The sequence below is a fragment of the Delphinus delphis genome, chromosome 20 (genome assembly GCF_949987515.2).
Source record: "Delphinus delphis chromosome 20, mDelDel1.2, whole genome shotgun sequence".
In the NCBI taxonomy this organism is placed as follows: domain Eukaryota; kingdom Metazoa; phylum Chordata; class Mammalia; order Artiodactyla; family Delphinidae; genus Delphinus; species Delphinus delphis.
Window position 1 is genome coordinate 57,314,799 of NC_082702.1, and position 16,426 is coordinate 57,331,224.

Below are 16,426 nucleotides of genomic sequence, written 5' to 3' on the forward strand. Positions count from 1 at the left end.
GTACTTGACGTGGAAGCCAACGAAAACAAAGACACAAAAAGCCGCGGGCGGAAAAGCACCAGCAGCCCCAAAGGAGGCAGGGGCACAACACCCCTTTATTTTCAGGTGCAAACATCACCAGGCATCAGAACCGGCACCGGGAACAGGAGCGAGGCCGAGTCGCGGAAGCTCGGCCGCAGGGGCAGCACCGTGCGTGTCTGCGCGGCGCCTTTCCGCGGGTCACAGGCTGATCCAGCGCTCGCGCTCCCCACGCGGGCCGCCGACCACCCCCACTCCCGCCAGCCCCGACCCCTCCCCCGGCGCGGCGCTCGTCCTGCTTCCGCCACGCCCGCCATGGCGACGGCGGCGGCCCGCTCCTGGCCCCGCCTCCCGGGACGCCGCGCAGGTCACCTGACGCGGCTGCGGGCTGAGAAGACACAAGAGCCGTCGCTGTCGCCACAGTCGGAACCGTCTCAGCCACCGCCTGGAGCCGCCGGGACTCTCCACCTCGCCGCCCCCGCCCAGCCTGCCGCGCCATGCCGTCGGAGAAAACCTTCAAACAGCGCCGAACCTTCGGTGGGTGCCGCGGGGCCGGCCGCTGACGGAGGGCCGGGGGCCTGAGGGGCCGAGGCGGTGGGGCCGGCCCTGGCGGAGGGGCTCCGGAGAGGGCGGACGGGCCGAGGTGCCGAGGGCTGAGGGGCTGAGCCAGGCTGAGGCGGGGGCTGCGGGAGGGCCGGGCCCGGGCGGCCGAAGGGCCGAGGCGGGGGCCTGACTGGCCGAGGGCTGCCGGGCCCAGGGGACTGCGGGCCCGAGGGGCCGGAGTGCGGGGGCCGAGGGGCCGAGGGCGCACTGGCGCGGAGCTGCTGAATCACCTTTTGGCCCCGGGAGGCCGGGCGGGTTGTGGGCTCGGGGCCCGTCAGCCCTCCAGCCCTGGGGTGTTAGGTCCCCAGGACGAGACGAGCGCGAGCCGCGCAGGGGGTGCCCTCCTTGAAGGGGAGGCTGGCCCGGGCGTCGGGCTGGGACAGGTTCTCCGAAGTGGTGGCAGCGGGGGTGCAAGGCAGTCGTCTTCTGGTGCGTCGTCCGGGTGACACCTGGTCCCTTTACGCGTCAGGCCCTCCGTGGAGAGGAGTGACTCCGAGGCCGCGCCTCCTCACGCCTGCCCCTTCCCCTGCAGCCCCGCGTGGCCGGGACGTCTTGGTCCTATTTGTGGCACAAGAGCTAGGGTGGGTGGCTCTTCTAACCGGCGGGCGACAGCATTCTTTGAGAGCAGCGGCGAATCCGTTCTCTCCCAGTTCAGGCTAGAATCCCCACTTAGCTTGCTGGCATTTGGTTGAAACTGGAGGTGACACCATCACAATATTTACTCCTCCACAAAACCCATGGGAAGGAAGTGATTGGTGCTCCCTTTAAGCAAGACAGTTCTGCAGTAACAACGTGGCCTCCTTGCATATCGCCGTGTAGGGCTTGTTTATCTCAGCCCTGGAAGGCCAGGTGGAGTAGGGCGGCACCAGCGTTCCTTCCTGCTCTAATCTTTAAGAGCTTGAGCCGTAAGTATCGCTTTCGTCTACTTTTGTCTAGTTTCCTGGAGTCTAGAAAGAGCCGAGCATTCACTTGAGCTAGGATATGGTTTTGTAGACCTCGTTATTGATAATTGTTTCTTGTGCCTTGGAAGCTCCAGTAGATGAAATTCACGCTGACCTGTGGAGCATATCCTTTCAGCCTCTTGAAGTGGTTGGTTAGCAAAACTTAGACGTGTCTTTTTTTTTTTTTTTTAAAGAAATTTTCTCTTTAGTGACTTTCATGAACTCAAGTTGATACTCATGAATACTGCTTACTTTTTATGCAGCCATGAGAACAGCATTTAGAGCAGATTTGCCGTTGTATCTGGCTTCTGTCCTTACAGACTCTGGCATTGAAAGCTAACTGGGGACATCTGTATGGGAAAGATGCCCATTTTCTCATGACCAATACTATAGTTACTTTCTTTTTGCTTAGAGTATTTTTAGGTTAGCTAGAAAAATCGCTCAAGAAGAGTAGGTGGTAAGAGTAGGAAAGGTGAGGAATAACTAGAATAAAAGTGAGAATAAATGAGAATAAAATAGCGAATTAGAAGGAATTCCCCTGGTGCCTGTGGCCTTGAGGGTAGACCAGCAGGTATTTTTTTTCATTTTCATTTTTTTCTCCATTAGTCTATTTGTGGAGTTTCCTCTTTGTTCACCTTTACTCCCACTCCTCCTTTTTTTCTCCCTGGTCTCCTGACTCTGATTCTTTTTTTCCTACTTTTATTGAGAAATGACATTCATCACTGTATAAATTTAAGGTATTCAGTATGATGGCTTGGTTCACATATATTGTGAAATGATTACCATAATAGGTTCAGCTAACATGCATCTTCTCATAGATAAAATAAAAAAGGAAGATTTTCTCCTTGTGAAGAGAACTCCTAGGATTAACCCCATCCCCCCCTATTTTTAAAAGGGCTCTTTAATAGTCATTTTGCAGGGCTTCCTTGGTGGCGCAGTGGTTAAGAATCCGCCTGCCAATGCAGGGGACACAGGTTCTGAGCCCTGGTCCAGGAAGATCCCACATGTCGCGGAGCAGCTAAACCCGTGCGCCACAACTACTGAGCCTGCGCTCTAGAGCCTGTGACCCACAACTACCCGCGTGCCTAGAGCCTGTGTCCGCAACAAGAAGCCACCATGGTGAGAAGCCCGCACACCTCAACAAAGAGTAGCCCCTGCTCGCCGCAACTAGAGAAAGCCCACGCACGGCAATGAAGACCCAACGCAGCCAAATAAATAAAAATAATTTTTAAAAAAATAGTCATTTTGCAGAAAAATATCACATCATTTAATGGCTACTGCCTTTTCTTGCTACTGATTATGGTAATCAGCACTGACAATTTTCAGAGATTTGTAACACAGTAAATGAGGGAAATAAGTTGTTTGGAGATACCTTTTTTTTTTTTTTTTTTTTGCGGTATGTGGGCCTCTCACTGTTGTGGCCTCTCTCGTTGCAGAGCACAGGCTCCAGACGCGCAGGCTCAGTGGCCATGGCTCACGGGGCCAGCTGCTCCGCGGTATGTGGGATCTTCCTGGACCGCGGCACGAACCCGCGTCCCCTGCATCAGCAGGCGGACTCTCAACCACTGCGCCACCAGGGAAGCCCTGGAGATACCTTTTTTATAGACACTAAGACCAGCCCCAGTTAGCTTGAACAGTACTGTTCCCAAGTGAGTGAGTTTAGGTTAATTAAAAATTGAGTATATCTCTGCTGTGATATATTCTACCAGGGTTAAAAGGGTTGAGATGAATCTTAGGGCTCGCCCAAAACAACCACTTACTTTTGTGGCCAAAGAAACTGGGTGGGGCCCTGAGAGGTGGAAATCATGGTCCACCTAGTGGCAGAGTCTGGACTTGTACCCTTCTGATAGGAATTCTGTCCTCCAGTAGGTAGCCATCATTTCCAGTACATGAAGTGGGCCAACACTCTGAGTCAAGAGGCAATAGTGTTTCCTTACAAATGGTTTGAAAATTTTTATCAACTTCAGAAGTTGTATTTGAGCAAACATTTTTGGATTCAGTCTTCTCAAATGTCATAATCTCACTCCATTTTCTTCTAGGGTTGCCCTAGTTTAATAACACATCTGTCTCCTAGACATCATTTTGCTGAGATTCAATGTTAAACCTAGATCTTAAGCTTCACCATCAATAACAAAAGGTCTGCATGTCTCGGAAGTTCATGTGATGGTCTAGAATAAATAGCTCCAGCTATGTAACAGGGAGACTGGAGAAGGAGATTTATGCCAACACCTAGGTAACACTCCCTGCTCTTAAGCTGTGTCACTCACTGATGGGTGGGATTTTATGGTTTTTATTTATAGGCGTATCGGGGAAAATATTTATGGTTCCACTTCAGTGAACTAAATCCTGGAAAATATATGTAAGCCTTACTTTAAATGCCCTAGGGAATCTATCTCAAAGCATCTTTGCAAATAAGACACCTTAGACTCCTAGTTTCTATTTTTGTAAGGCTTATAAGCGGTCTTAGAGACAGGAAGAGGAATCTGGGGAAGCATATCATCCATGTACAAGCCTGAGCCCTGGGGAATACAGACGTGACTAGAGCTGGATCCCTGACCGCCAGGGGCAGTCTGTTGAGAAAGGCAAATGATAAACAGATCATCACAGCATTAAGAAAATAATTGAGTAAAAGAAGTGCTCTCGTGTGCCTTTGATCCAGTGGCGTTGGTAATTCTCTTGTTAAATGTACAGCTGGCTTCTAAAAACAGCCTTCTATTCAGAGTTAGGCGTCAGCATATACCATATTTATTTAATCACTCTGGGCTCACCACTGGATTTTTATTACAACTGGCCAGGATGCTAAAGACATTCCTGCAGGACTTTGGTACTACTCTTTTCACCTTAGGGAAGTCACTTGTCTTCCTCTGTTGTCCCACCTTTAATGAAAATAATCATTTTCGCCTTCCTTTTTGGATCATATTTTGGGGATAAATCAAGATAAAGAAAACTTTTGACGCTGTAGTTTGACTTTGAAGCCCCACATTTAGAGCCCATTTTATTTTTTCCTGCTCCACTCACCAAAATAAACCTGTTTTCCTTGCATAAAAAATTCTCTCCCCCTTATGCCTGAATGATTCCTTGAACCTTTTAAATTTTTTTGGAAGAGCTTTTAAATGTGAAACATTTCGGGGTGTATTAAACTTACTGTTTATTGGCTACAGTGAATTAATTAAATTGTGATTTCCCCTTGCTTGTGAAATCTCCTCTGACAAGATGGAGGTTTTTGTTGTGAAGGTGGCTGATAGCTAAGTGTAGATGGTAGAGCGTCTTTTCTGGGGTAGCACAGACATAGGGACAGGTCTTAGGGCTGAGAGAAATGCTGAAGTATCCATGACACCCCTAGAAATAGAGCGGGGTTCTAAGGATGGTAGAAAGGAAAACTCTTCCTTTGTGTCCCCTCTACTCTGCAGTACTCCATAAACACTGCGGTTCACTTCTGACACCAGACAAGCAATTCAGCTAGTTGTCATCCAGTTTAACTCAATTCTAGCGCTACCTGGTGATAGCCTCAGATCCAGCAGGTTAAGGGCTCCGTCCCACCTGACAGCCCCCCCCCCGCCCCCCACCAAAGGCTAATTGCAAGTACAGGTCCTTGCTCTGACTAGCTATAAATCAGTTTCACAAGACCACCTTGTGTTTGATTAAATTACTAGAGTGGCTCCCAGAGCTCAGGAAAAGCCTTTAATTACTAGATTATCAGATTATTGCAAAGGATATTAAAGCATAGCAGGTGAAGAGCTGAATGAAGAGATGCATGGGGTAAGGTCCGGAAGAGTGCTGAGCACAGGAGCTTCTGTCTCCATGGAGTTTGGTGATTGCACTCTCCTGCCACCTGGAAGCTCTCCAGACCCTTTTACTGTAAATAAGTTCGTTTGTATTATTTTTTAGATTTTACATGTGATACCATATATGATATTTGTCTTTCTCTGTCTGACTTACTATGATAATCTCTAGGTCCATCCATGTTGTTGCAAGTGGCATTATTTCCTTTTTTTTTTTTTTGCGGTACGCGGGCCTCTCACTGTTGTGGCCTCTCCCGTTGCGGAGCACAGGCTCTGGACGCGCAGGCTCAGCGGCCATGGCTCACGGGCCTAGCTGCTCCGCGGCATGTGGGATCTTCCCGGACCGGGGCACGAACCCGCATTCCCTGCATCGGCGGGCGGACTCTCAACCACTGTGCCACCAGGGAAGCCCTATTTGTAGACTTTTTGATGATGGCCATTCTGATGGGTGTGAGATGATACCTCATTGTAGTTTTGATTTGCATTTCCCTAATAGTTAGTGATGTTGAGCATCTTTTTATGTGCCTATTGGATGTCTTCGTGGATGTCTTCTTTGGAGAAATGTCTATTTAGGTTTTGTGCCCATTTTTTGATTGGGTTCTTCGTTTTGTTGAGTTGTATGACCTGTTTGTATATTTTGGAAATTAAGCCCTTGTCGGTCGCATCATTTGCAAGTATTTTCTCCCATTCTGTAGGTTGTCTTTTCGGTTCTTTTTTAATGTTTCCTTTGCTGTGCAAAAGCTTGTAAGTTTGATTAGGTCCCATTGTTTATTTTTGCTTTTATTTTTATTGCCTCGGGAGACCTATGAAAACATTGCAGTGATCTATGTCAAAGAATGTTTTACCTCTGCTCTCTTCTAGCTAGGAGTTTTATGGTTGTCCTCTCTTACATTTAGGTCTTTAAGCCATTTTGAGTTTATTTTTGTGCATAGTGTGAAGGTGTGTTCTAACTACATTGATTTACATGCAGCTGTCCCACTTTCCCAGAACCACTTGCTGAAGAGACTGTCATTTTTCCATTGTATATTCTTGCCTCCTTTGTTGAAGATTAATTGACCATAGGTGTGTGGGTTTATTTCTGGGCTCTCTGCTCTGTTCCGTTGATCCATATGTCTGCTTTTGTGCCAGTACCACACTTTTGGTTACTGTAGCTTTGTAGTATTGTCTGAGGTCTAGGAGGGTTATGCCTCCTGCTTTGCTCTTTTTCCTCAGGATTGCTGTGGCAATTCTGGGTCTTTTATGGTTCCGTATAAACTTTAGGATTAGTTGTTCTAGTTCTGTGAAAAATATCATGGGTAATTTGATAGGGATCACATTAAATCTGTATATCGCTTTGTGTAGTGTGGCCACTTTAACAATATTTTTCCAGGGACTTCCCTGGCAGTCCAGTGGTTAAGACTCTGCCCTTCCAATACAGGGGGTGCACATTCAGTCCCTGGTCAGGGAACTAAGATCCCACATGCTGTGCAGCCAAAAAAAACCAAACACCAATATTCTTCCAATCAAAGGGCATGGGATATCTGTTTCTTTGAATCATCTTTAATTTCTTTTATTAATGTTTTATAGTTCTCAGTGTATAACTCCTTCACCTCCTTGGTCAGCTTTATTCCTAAGGTGTGTTTTTTTTTTTTTTTTTTTTTTTTCTGGCTGCGTTGGGTCTTTGTTGCCGCGCACAGGCTTTCTCTAGTTGTGGCGAGCGGGGGCTCCTCTTCGTTGCAGCATGTGGGCTTATGGCGGTGGCTTCTCTTGTTGCAGAGCACGGGTTCTAGGTACATGGGCTCGGTAGTTGCGGTGCACGGCCTTAGTTGCACTGCGGCATGTGGGATCTTCCCAGACCAGGGCTCGAACGCGTGTCTCCTGCATTGGCAGGCAGATTCTTAACCTCTGAGTCACCAGGAAAGTCCCTGGTGTGATTTTAAAAGGTAGTTTTTTTTACATTCCCTTTCTGATATCTCATTGTTAATGTAAAGAAATGCAACCAATTTCTGTATGTTAATCTTGTATACCAACCTTTGCCCAGGTATGAAGTGTTAGTGTTTGGTTTCTCTCAGTTCTAGGGAAGATGTCTTTACTGCTTTGCTCTGCCACAGCTAAGGACAGGTGGATTCAGATATGGAAGTCACCAGGTAAAAATGCAGGAAAGAAGCTGCATTTTTGGCCCTTAATAATGCCTGTGTTTCTTCCTTTCCTTTGCAGAACAAAGAGTAGAAGATGTCCGACTTATCCGAGAGCAGCATCCTACCAAAATCCCGGTAGGTAGTCTCTGTTTCAGTTGTTATTAATGTACGCGGAAGAGAGCACGGCTTAAATACAACTTTAGTACAGTGCTGCTATGTGCGACTAACTGACGGGTTTCTTTTTTTAATTTATATTTATTTATTTTTTATTTGTTTGATTATTTATTTATTTTTGGCTGCGTTGGGTCTTCATTGCTGCACACAGGCTTTCTCCAGCTGCGGTGATGGGGGGCTGCTCTTCGTTAAGGTGCGCGGGCTTCTCATGCGGTGGCTTCTCTTGCTGTGGAGCACGGGGTCTAGGCACGCGGGCTCAGTACCTGTGGCGCACGGGCTTAGTTGCTCCGTGGCACGTGGGATCTTCCTGGACTGGGGATCAAACCCGTGGCCCCTGCCTTGGCAGGCAGATTCTTAACCACTGCACCACCAGGGAAGTCCCTACCTGATGGGTTTCTATAGGAATCCTCAGCTATGCAACTGGTGTGTCAGTTTCATGACCTAGAATGGAGATACCTTAATCTACAGTTTAATCTAATCACATTCTGTTTCCTCCTAAGTCTGAGTTTACTGTGTTAATGTTACACACTTCACAAATCAAGGGTATTTTACTTGCGGGGGAAGGGATAGAGGGGCTAGATCTGTTGGTGTTTTATCAGTGAAAGTTGGTATCCACCCTCTTTTGAAGCAAGCAGAGACTACTGCTGTGGGAAAATCAGTAGCCCTCAAGATTTAAATGTGACGGCGCATTCCAGGCTGCCTGACTTTGATGCCCCAGAGAAAGAAGTCTCTCCTTATATTTTATTTCTTTGCAGGATTGAGGAAAGATGCTGCTCCTGTGATGTGTAGGGACCTCAGATGCTTATTGCTGTGCCCAGCCAACAGTGTCCTGTGTGCCCTGGATCCTTTGGTGGTGGACCTTAAATAGGTTTCTGCTGAGGCACTAGGTCTAGAGAGAAATGGTCAAGGAGCTTTTGGCTTCAGACAGTGGCTGAGTTCAGGCCTTAGGTTCAAGGTTGCTAAGTGATCTTGGGCTCATTACTAAAATTCTGAGAGGAGCTGCCATATCCTCATCTATACAATGGGAAGAGAATCCACCCATGTGGTTGGAAAATTTTGCATAATTCTGGGGACATGCTTGTTACCTCTTACAGACCACTTCCAAAGAAACTCCACTGCTAAATTCTGCAGAAGCTTTCATGGTTGGCTTTCTGATTGATCATCTCATACCAAAGTGGGGGAAAAGAAGATGGGAAGATCAGTGGGGCTGGGGTTGTGAGGTGCACAGAAGGGAGAATAGGATGGGTCTGCTCAGCAGTGTCGTGACTGTAGGATTCTGTAGTTAGAAGATACGTTTCTTGGACTGGTTGGAAATTTCAGTCTGTCTTCACACTCAGGGCCAACATACGGCCTGGGGATGAGGCTTCTGGGTAATTTCCTTTTCAAGGTTTTTCTTCACTTTTGAGTACCTGCTGTGTCTCTTTGCTAGCAGGTACTCGTCAGTCACTGGAGACAAACAGCCAGCCCAACAGTCTGCCAGTATTTGTTCCATAGCCTCCTTCTGAAATGTGAATGTCTGCATATATCTACAGTCATCTTTTCTGCTAGTAGTTTTAGGTTTTTTACAGAAGGCACATTCATACTTGTAGATACCATGTTCTGAACACACCTCAGAGATAAAGCTATTGATCTTACCAGGGAGGGTGACGACAGCTTGACCTGGCCTTACACAGAACCTCATGTAGGCCCCGTGCAGTGCAACAATATACACACAAGCATTTTTCCCTCTTCTGAAGATTTTCCATTCCTATCTTACAACTTCTCATTGTCATGACAGGGTAAAGAATTGCTCTACGTGGAGAAGGATGTCTCTGGTGCTCAGTAAACAGGTAGCATTGAGGCTCAAGGGCAGTCACCAGTTTGCTGTCAGAGACTACATAAAGTGGCTTAGAACTAGAAAAAATTTTTTCCTTTATGGAAAGGAGGAAGCATGGCAAGGAGCTAATGGATTTATTTCAAGTCATAATGTGGAACTATTTTTGTTCCCTGCAGAGTTCATCAAGGATATTTTATCAAAATGGCAGGATCTTCGAGACTTCTGCAAAAAAAAAAAAAAGTATCTCCAGACCAGCTAATCATGGTCTCTGCTTCTCAAATATTTACTTAGGATTTGAGTCTATTACCAGAGTTAAGATCTTACTTACGCTTCTAATAAAAGTTTTATTAAAAGACTCTCGTCATGTCACAGGAAATTGTGATGTAGAACTGGCATAGATTCAGATCTTTACACTTAGAGCTGGTACCCAGCGTCTCTGCTGTTATAAGGCTTGGGGTCTTTTTCTGACTAGGTAGTATATTTTCATGGTTCCAAATACCAGAATTTATAGCAAAGTTTCTTTCCCCACCTCAGGGCTACCTTGCCCCTCCCTGACGGCAGACATGTTGGCTCGTGCACCATATTTCGTAAGGAACAGAAGTGCTGTTTTAAACCCCATTTTGGCGTGTGCCAGCTACAACATAGGACGTATCTTACCGGTTTTTCTTTGTTAACGGCTATTTTTAAATCACTTTTCTGGCTTCTTTTCTAGGTAATAATAGAACGATACAAAGGTGAGAAGCAGCTTCCAGTCCTGGATAAAACAAAGTTCCTGGTGCCTGATCATGTCAACATGAGTGAGCTCATCAAGATAATTAGGTATTTTATCATCTTTTTACTTTATTTCTTTGGGTAACTTCTCATTCTTTATCAGGCTTACAGATAAATCTTCAGTCTAGCTCTGATAAAAATCTATGGAACTTAATAAAACTGTAAGACATTTCACTTCTGAGTTTTTCTATTTCTTACCTGCTGGATCTCAAGTCCCTTCTGATCCTTTCATCATAACATCTATGTAGATGTCTCTTAATCAGAAAAGTTTTATATAGGAAAATAAGTTAAGAGAATGTAGACGTGGTCCAATGGTAATAAATTGCATCAGCTTAGATCTTAGTTTGTAAATTATATTTTGAACTATTTTTATCACATTAGACACTGGTGGCTACTCAGATAGCATACTAGTTTTAAAACTGGCCTCAGGACTTCCCTGGTGGCGCAGTGGTTAAGAATCCGCCTGCCAATGCAGGGGACACGGGTTCAAGCCCCGGTCCGGGAAGATCCCACATGCCGTGGAGCAACTAAGCCCATTCACCGCAACTACTGAGCCCGCGCTCTGGAGCCCACGAGCCACAACTACTGAAGCCCGCGTGCCTAGAGCCCGTGCTCCGCAACAAGAGAAGCCACCACAGTGAGAAGCCCTGCGCACCACAACAAAGACCCAACGCAGCCAAAAACAAATAAATAATTAATTAGCAAAATAAATAAATAAAACTGGCCTCAGGAAAGTAGTAAGAATGATCTAGCAAGGATTATCATTAATACTTACCATGCATATAGTCGTAGAAAACATCCTGTGTCTTATGAGAAGAAACATTCAAGTCATCGTAAGGCATATATTTCATTTTGCCAAAAGCAGCATTTACAAAATCTTTGTACTTTTTTTTTTTTTTTTTTTTTGGCGGTACGCTTTTTTTTTTTGCGGGCCTCTCACTGTTGTGGCCTCTCCCGTTGCGGAGCACAGGCTCCGGACGTGCAGGCTCAGCGGCCATGGCTCACGGGCCCAGCCGCTCCGCGGCACGTGGGATCTTCCCGGACCGGGGCACGAACCCATTTCCCCTGCATCGGCAGGTGGACTCTCAACCACTGCGCCACCAGGGAAGCCCAAAATCTTTATACTTTTATATTGATCCAGGGTGGGTGATATTTTTTACACATTCTCCCTAGGTATTGATGTATCAGTATTTCTTAACGTTTTCTTTCAACAGAAGGCGCTTACAGCTCAACGCTAATCAAGCCTTCTTCCTGTTAGTGAATGGACATAGCATGGTGAGTGTGTCCACGCCAATTTGTGAAGTGTATGAAAGCGAGAAGGATGAAGATGGATTCCTGTATATGGTATACGCCTCTCAGGAGACTTTTGGAATGAAATTGTCTGTGTAAGACTAAAAGAAAATGTGTCTGTTCTAGAATTTAAACCCTTACCAAGGAATAAAAAAGGGATGTTACCAACTGAGATTGATCAGTTCACCTAATCACAGATCATCAAAACAGTAGTAGTGTTCCTGCCTAGGAGTTTTTAGCAAGTTGTTTTTTTGTACTTCAGGCAGAAAAGCTGGGCTCCAAATGAGCACATTCAGCTTTGGGAAACTTCATTATTTAACCTAGGCTGTCTTGTTTTCACATTTAGAAGTTTAAAAATAAAATACTTTGCATTCTAAGTTGCCAATAAAATAGACCTTCAAGTTATTTTAATGTTTTTCCCCCAAAAGGAACTTGCAATTTGAGCATTCAGAGAGACATTCAGTCTTCTCTCTAGAGAAGAGAACCTGCCAGCTTTTTATAGAAGGGTTTCTACTCAACTAGAGAGATCTCCTTAAGAGGATCTTTAAGCCTAAATCGTCAGGCATAGCCAACCCCCACCCCCAGCCCATTTGCCATAATAGCTGGCAGAAAGCAGGGTGGACGCGAGTGTATAGGAAATAAGAAAGCTGAGCTGCTGTCCAGGGTTCCTGATTGCTAATAAGCGTATTTCACATCAGTGCTCTTGTCATAAAGTTTTCATTTGGTTTGTTCTCTAGGCAGTAACGCAGAAAAATACCACTGCTCAACAGGAACCTTGAATAATTTATAATTTTGGTCAAGTTTCTCAAAAGACCTAGAGAAAGAGAATGACATTTTTTTTTTGTTTTGAATATTCTCTTAAGAGCTCAAAATAGTGCCTGCTTTGGTAAATAAACAAGCAGTTCCATGGGTTTCATTCTTTGGGACAAAGGTAGAAAGCTACAGGATACTGAAACAAAAAGCATTAAAATTCAGATACACCTCCTCGACCTTTTGGCTTAAAGCTGTAGATGATCCGTGTTTTATGTTACGTATGTGACTAAAATATGTTATTAAGTATCTTTAAGGGTATTTCAGTTATCACAGTTAGGTCAAGCAGTCCTCAGAATTCCCCCACTCCATGTGCATGTCAGTTTTGAAAATAGCAAAAGGAAACATGTTCTTCACAGATACTAATGTCAAACGTTAAGCATTTTCAGAGTCCTACTAGAATAAATAACCAGTGCTTCCTACTACCTGCATGGGGTTCACTATGTACTGTTTTTGTGAGAGCTGTCGCAGAAGGCTCACAGGCCCCCTTGAGACTGTACAGTGGCAGGTCGCCATTAACCCTTGTGCATTTAGACGTGTGTGTGGACAACTTGTATCAGTGAGTGGCAGTTACTTATCGTAACTGAGGAAGAAAAAGCAACATTACCGCATATGGGCCCTCAACCCCGATCAACTACTCTTCCCGATGCATGCATCTGTCCACGTGGCTAACTTTTCATATGTATATTTTTACATTATGTAAATTCTTAATTAGCCTGTCTTGTTTAGATTGTATACATCATTATATCTGACATTCTTGTAACTACTATGTGACCGATAAGATTCCTTTAAGAAACTATGCTTTTTAAAGACAAAAGTACCACGCTGAGAGGGGTGACTTACTTATATCCCACATTAGTGGGTGGTTACCCTATTTATAGGATCTTTAAAACAAGTACATTTTTAACGAACTAAGGTGAATAAAGGCACAACTAAAAACTGTCATCAAAGTTCACTTTAATGGATCAGCATTTGAGACTTGCAGTCTATACCATCCACAGCCAAGTGGGTCATATCCTTTCCAATGAGGAGTGCTGAGGCTGGTTTCACTGTGCCAGGGTGGAGGGACACCCACCTCTGAAGGTCTCTGCCTTGTCATAAGCGCCTCGCTCGCATTGGTCAAGGTCCTGACTGACTTCAAAAAACTCAATTCTCTTAAAGGTACAGATGTGCCACGAAGTACGGGGAGACGGGATGGGGGAGCGACCTAGGTGTTTTGTGGAAACAGGCACTTGAAAACCTGATCTAAATGAACAAACGTGTAACACGAAAAGTACTGAGAGTGTGTGGGGCGTTGTGCGGCACATGGGACCTGAGGTGGCCGTGTGGGGAGCCGCGTACAGTACAAACAGCAGATGCGCACATGCCCTCCACCCTCAGAGGCCCTGGAAGTGACCAAACAGAGGGGCTGCTAGCAGGTGCCAGGAGTGGCCAGCTGTGTCACCTGATGCTACTTACCTGACAGGGGCCCTGACTAGTCCGAGAACCGTGTGCACGTTTTCCTCCGGGTGACGACAGGTCTGACGACAAGACCAAGAGAAAATGGGGACTCCTGCTGGGGAAAAAGCCCCAGAATTCTCCCTCTGGGGCCTGGCACTGCTCAGGACAGCACCGTAGTCCTGGGCGAGCACAGCACCAGCCCAAGTCCAGAGAGGACGTGGCCTTAGGCGGCAGGGCACATTCATCATGAGTTTGGAAACGTCCAAATGATACTTGATCTAGTAATGCTAATAACCTTGATTGTTCACGGGTACCTGAGAGCTGGAACATCTTTAATCCAACCCCAAATCAATTCACATTTCTATTCACAGCAAGGACATTTTTTAAACACCTAGGAAACGTGACAGAAAGTGGATTTAACACCAGGCGTCCCTTTTGCAAGGCTGGGAAGAAGGCGGAAAGGTCAGACTCCCTAGTTTGGAGGATCGTGATGTGAAAGGCTGTGTGCTTCATACTCTATGAGACAAAGACCTAATAAAAAGAGACTGCTCTTTCTTTTTTTTAATTTTTATTTTCAGTACATTAAATTGACTCATAAAAACATTCTAAAAATGTACAATTTTTCCTTTTTAACAAAGTATAATAAAACATAAAAACCCCAAAAACAGAATACTTGACATTTACAATTCAAAATCAAATTAGCAGAATATTAAATATTTACAAAACTATATCTTTTAAAAATATTTATAAAGTTACATGCAATTTTGTAGAATTGACATAAAAGAATGGCTCAAAAATGGGAGAATTTTCCTTCATTCCTAAAAAGAAAATATGTCCAATAGAAGCTGGGAAGATTCTTGAGTGTACACGAGGTCTTCAGTTTCAGTACCAAAGCCTGTCTTTGTGCATCTAAGAACTTTACGCATGTGAGGGGCTTCTTAACACCGGGGTGACCTGGCAGGCGCACCCCTCCCTCCAATAACAGTGTAGTAACATTGACCTTTGGCCTCAACCAGCACAGTACATAGTTTGCGAGTGTTGATTAAAGATAACTCACTTTGATTCAGAACCTCGGGGCTTTTCAGTAATGGAGCCTCTTCAGAACCCATGGCTTTAAATGTCCCCTGCCTCATTCATTGGGAGTCATCTGCACTTTGGAAAGGACGGCCAACCCGCTCAGGTTCCACAGGCCCATCCACTGGGACGGGTGGTCGAGCTGAGCAGGGTCAGGGTTTCCCTTACAACCTTTAAGACTTCAACACATAACGCCATCAGTTATCAGTGTGTAAAACTAGCAAGGCATCAAATAAGCCACCACGGAAGCAGGAGGAGTGACAACGACAGGGAGCGAGGAGGGCGTGGCCCACTTCCTGCTCAGCAAGTGCTCACTAGCAACACTGCAGTGAGTGGACAGATGCAAGCCTCGGTCAGCCTGTGCTCAAACAGGAACGCATTACAGCTGCATAATGTCAGGCAAAGTTACTACCCGCTATGCATCTCCATACGTAGTGTGCCGTGTAACTAGCTAGGTGGACTTCTTGCGATAAAGGACCTAGAATTCTAAATAGTGAATTAAAATACTGAACCTACTAACTACTGTATTAACAAGCTGACTCGTGTAATTTTTTGGAGATTATAAATGATGCTGGTTTTTTAAAATACCCAATCACATGTCTGCTTTCAAGAAAATAGCTTTTTCTTTATTATTCTAAGTGCTAGCTCCCATTTTCTCAGTGCTCTTTAGCAATTAGAAGTTTTTAACATTTATACACTTTCCAATGTTCAATATAATCATAAAATAAAAATTAGAAAATAAGGTAGAAAATTGAGTGTTCTGCTTTAAAAAAAAAAAAAAGATTAGTGTTTTATCCCAACGTTGTATTCTACTTCAATCTGTACATTCCACTTTCCCCATTCTTGGAGATAAAAAATGGGGTTAGAAACTTTAAAATATGACAGACTACACAGAGCAAAGTGGCTGGTGCCACACCTACCTGGTTGCCACAGCATTTGGAAACTGAGCCCACAATTTCAGGAAAATAAGTAGTTGCAAGGGTCAGTCTGATCTGTGTTTCTAGCTGATGAGGACGTCCTCTGAGGAAATGCCAAATGCTCTTTAGGCTCACTGACTGTGGTTGCTTCTGGAGAGAAATTTCATCAGAGAATACTGCTAGCAAATATTCCCAAGTTCAAGTATGGGATTCACTTGGGAAGAGGTCTCACGGAGCGGCAGCTGAATGCTCTGTGTCCTGGTGTCTCACATTTACGTTTTACCACTCTCAACTCGGAACGGCCTCACTGGAGACGTCACTCTGCACATGCACTTTCAAAGACAGCTGGAAGTTTCTCTAAGACCTCTGATGACTGGAACACAGCCACACAATGTCTGAACTTATTTCCCTCAATTTGAATGTCATACTTCAAATTGAAGTTCGTTTTAATTTTTTGTCGTATTTAACGCTAACCTCTAATATTTATCAAAACAGTTATAAGGGTAACAACAGACACACTTTCATTCCCCAATACTGACCACTAAAACAAAAAACCTAAATATGATTTTTTCTTTTGTTATGAGACGGCTTTCAACAGTTTCACTGTGTTGAAATAGGATTTATTTAAAATAGTTCTTTGTTTAAAAAACCAAAAATTTTAAGAGTTTGGCTT

General features: G+C 44.9%; 1 protein-coding gene across 1 annotated transcript; it reads left to right on the forward strand.

The window, feature by feature from the left end:
* The first annotated feature begins 385 nt into the window (after window positions 1–385).
* MAP1LC3B (microtubule associated protein 1 light chain 3 beta) lies at window positions 386–12,744 on the forward strand. Its single transcript, XM_060000373.1, has 4 exons — window positions 386–555; window positions 7,541–7,596; window positions 10,164–10,270; window positions 11,437–12,744. Exons 1-4 carry the CDS (start codon window positions 516–518, stop codon window positions 11,609–11,611), a joined length of 378 nt encoding a protein of 125 aa, XP_059856356.1. The 5' UTR covers window positions 386–515; the 3' UTR covers window positions 11,612–12,744.
* Window positions 12,745–16,426: the final 3,682 nt, after the last annotated feature.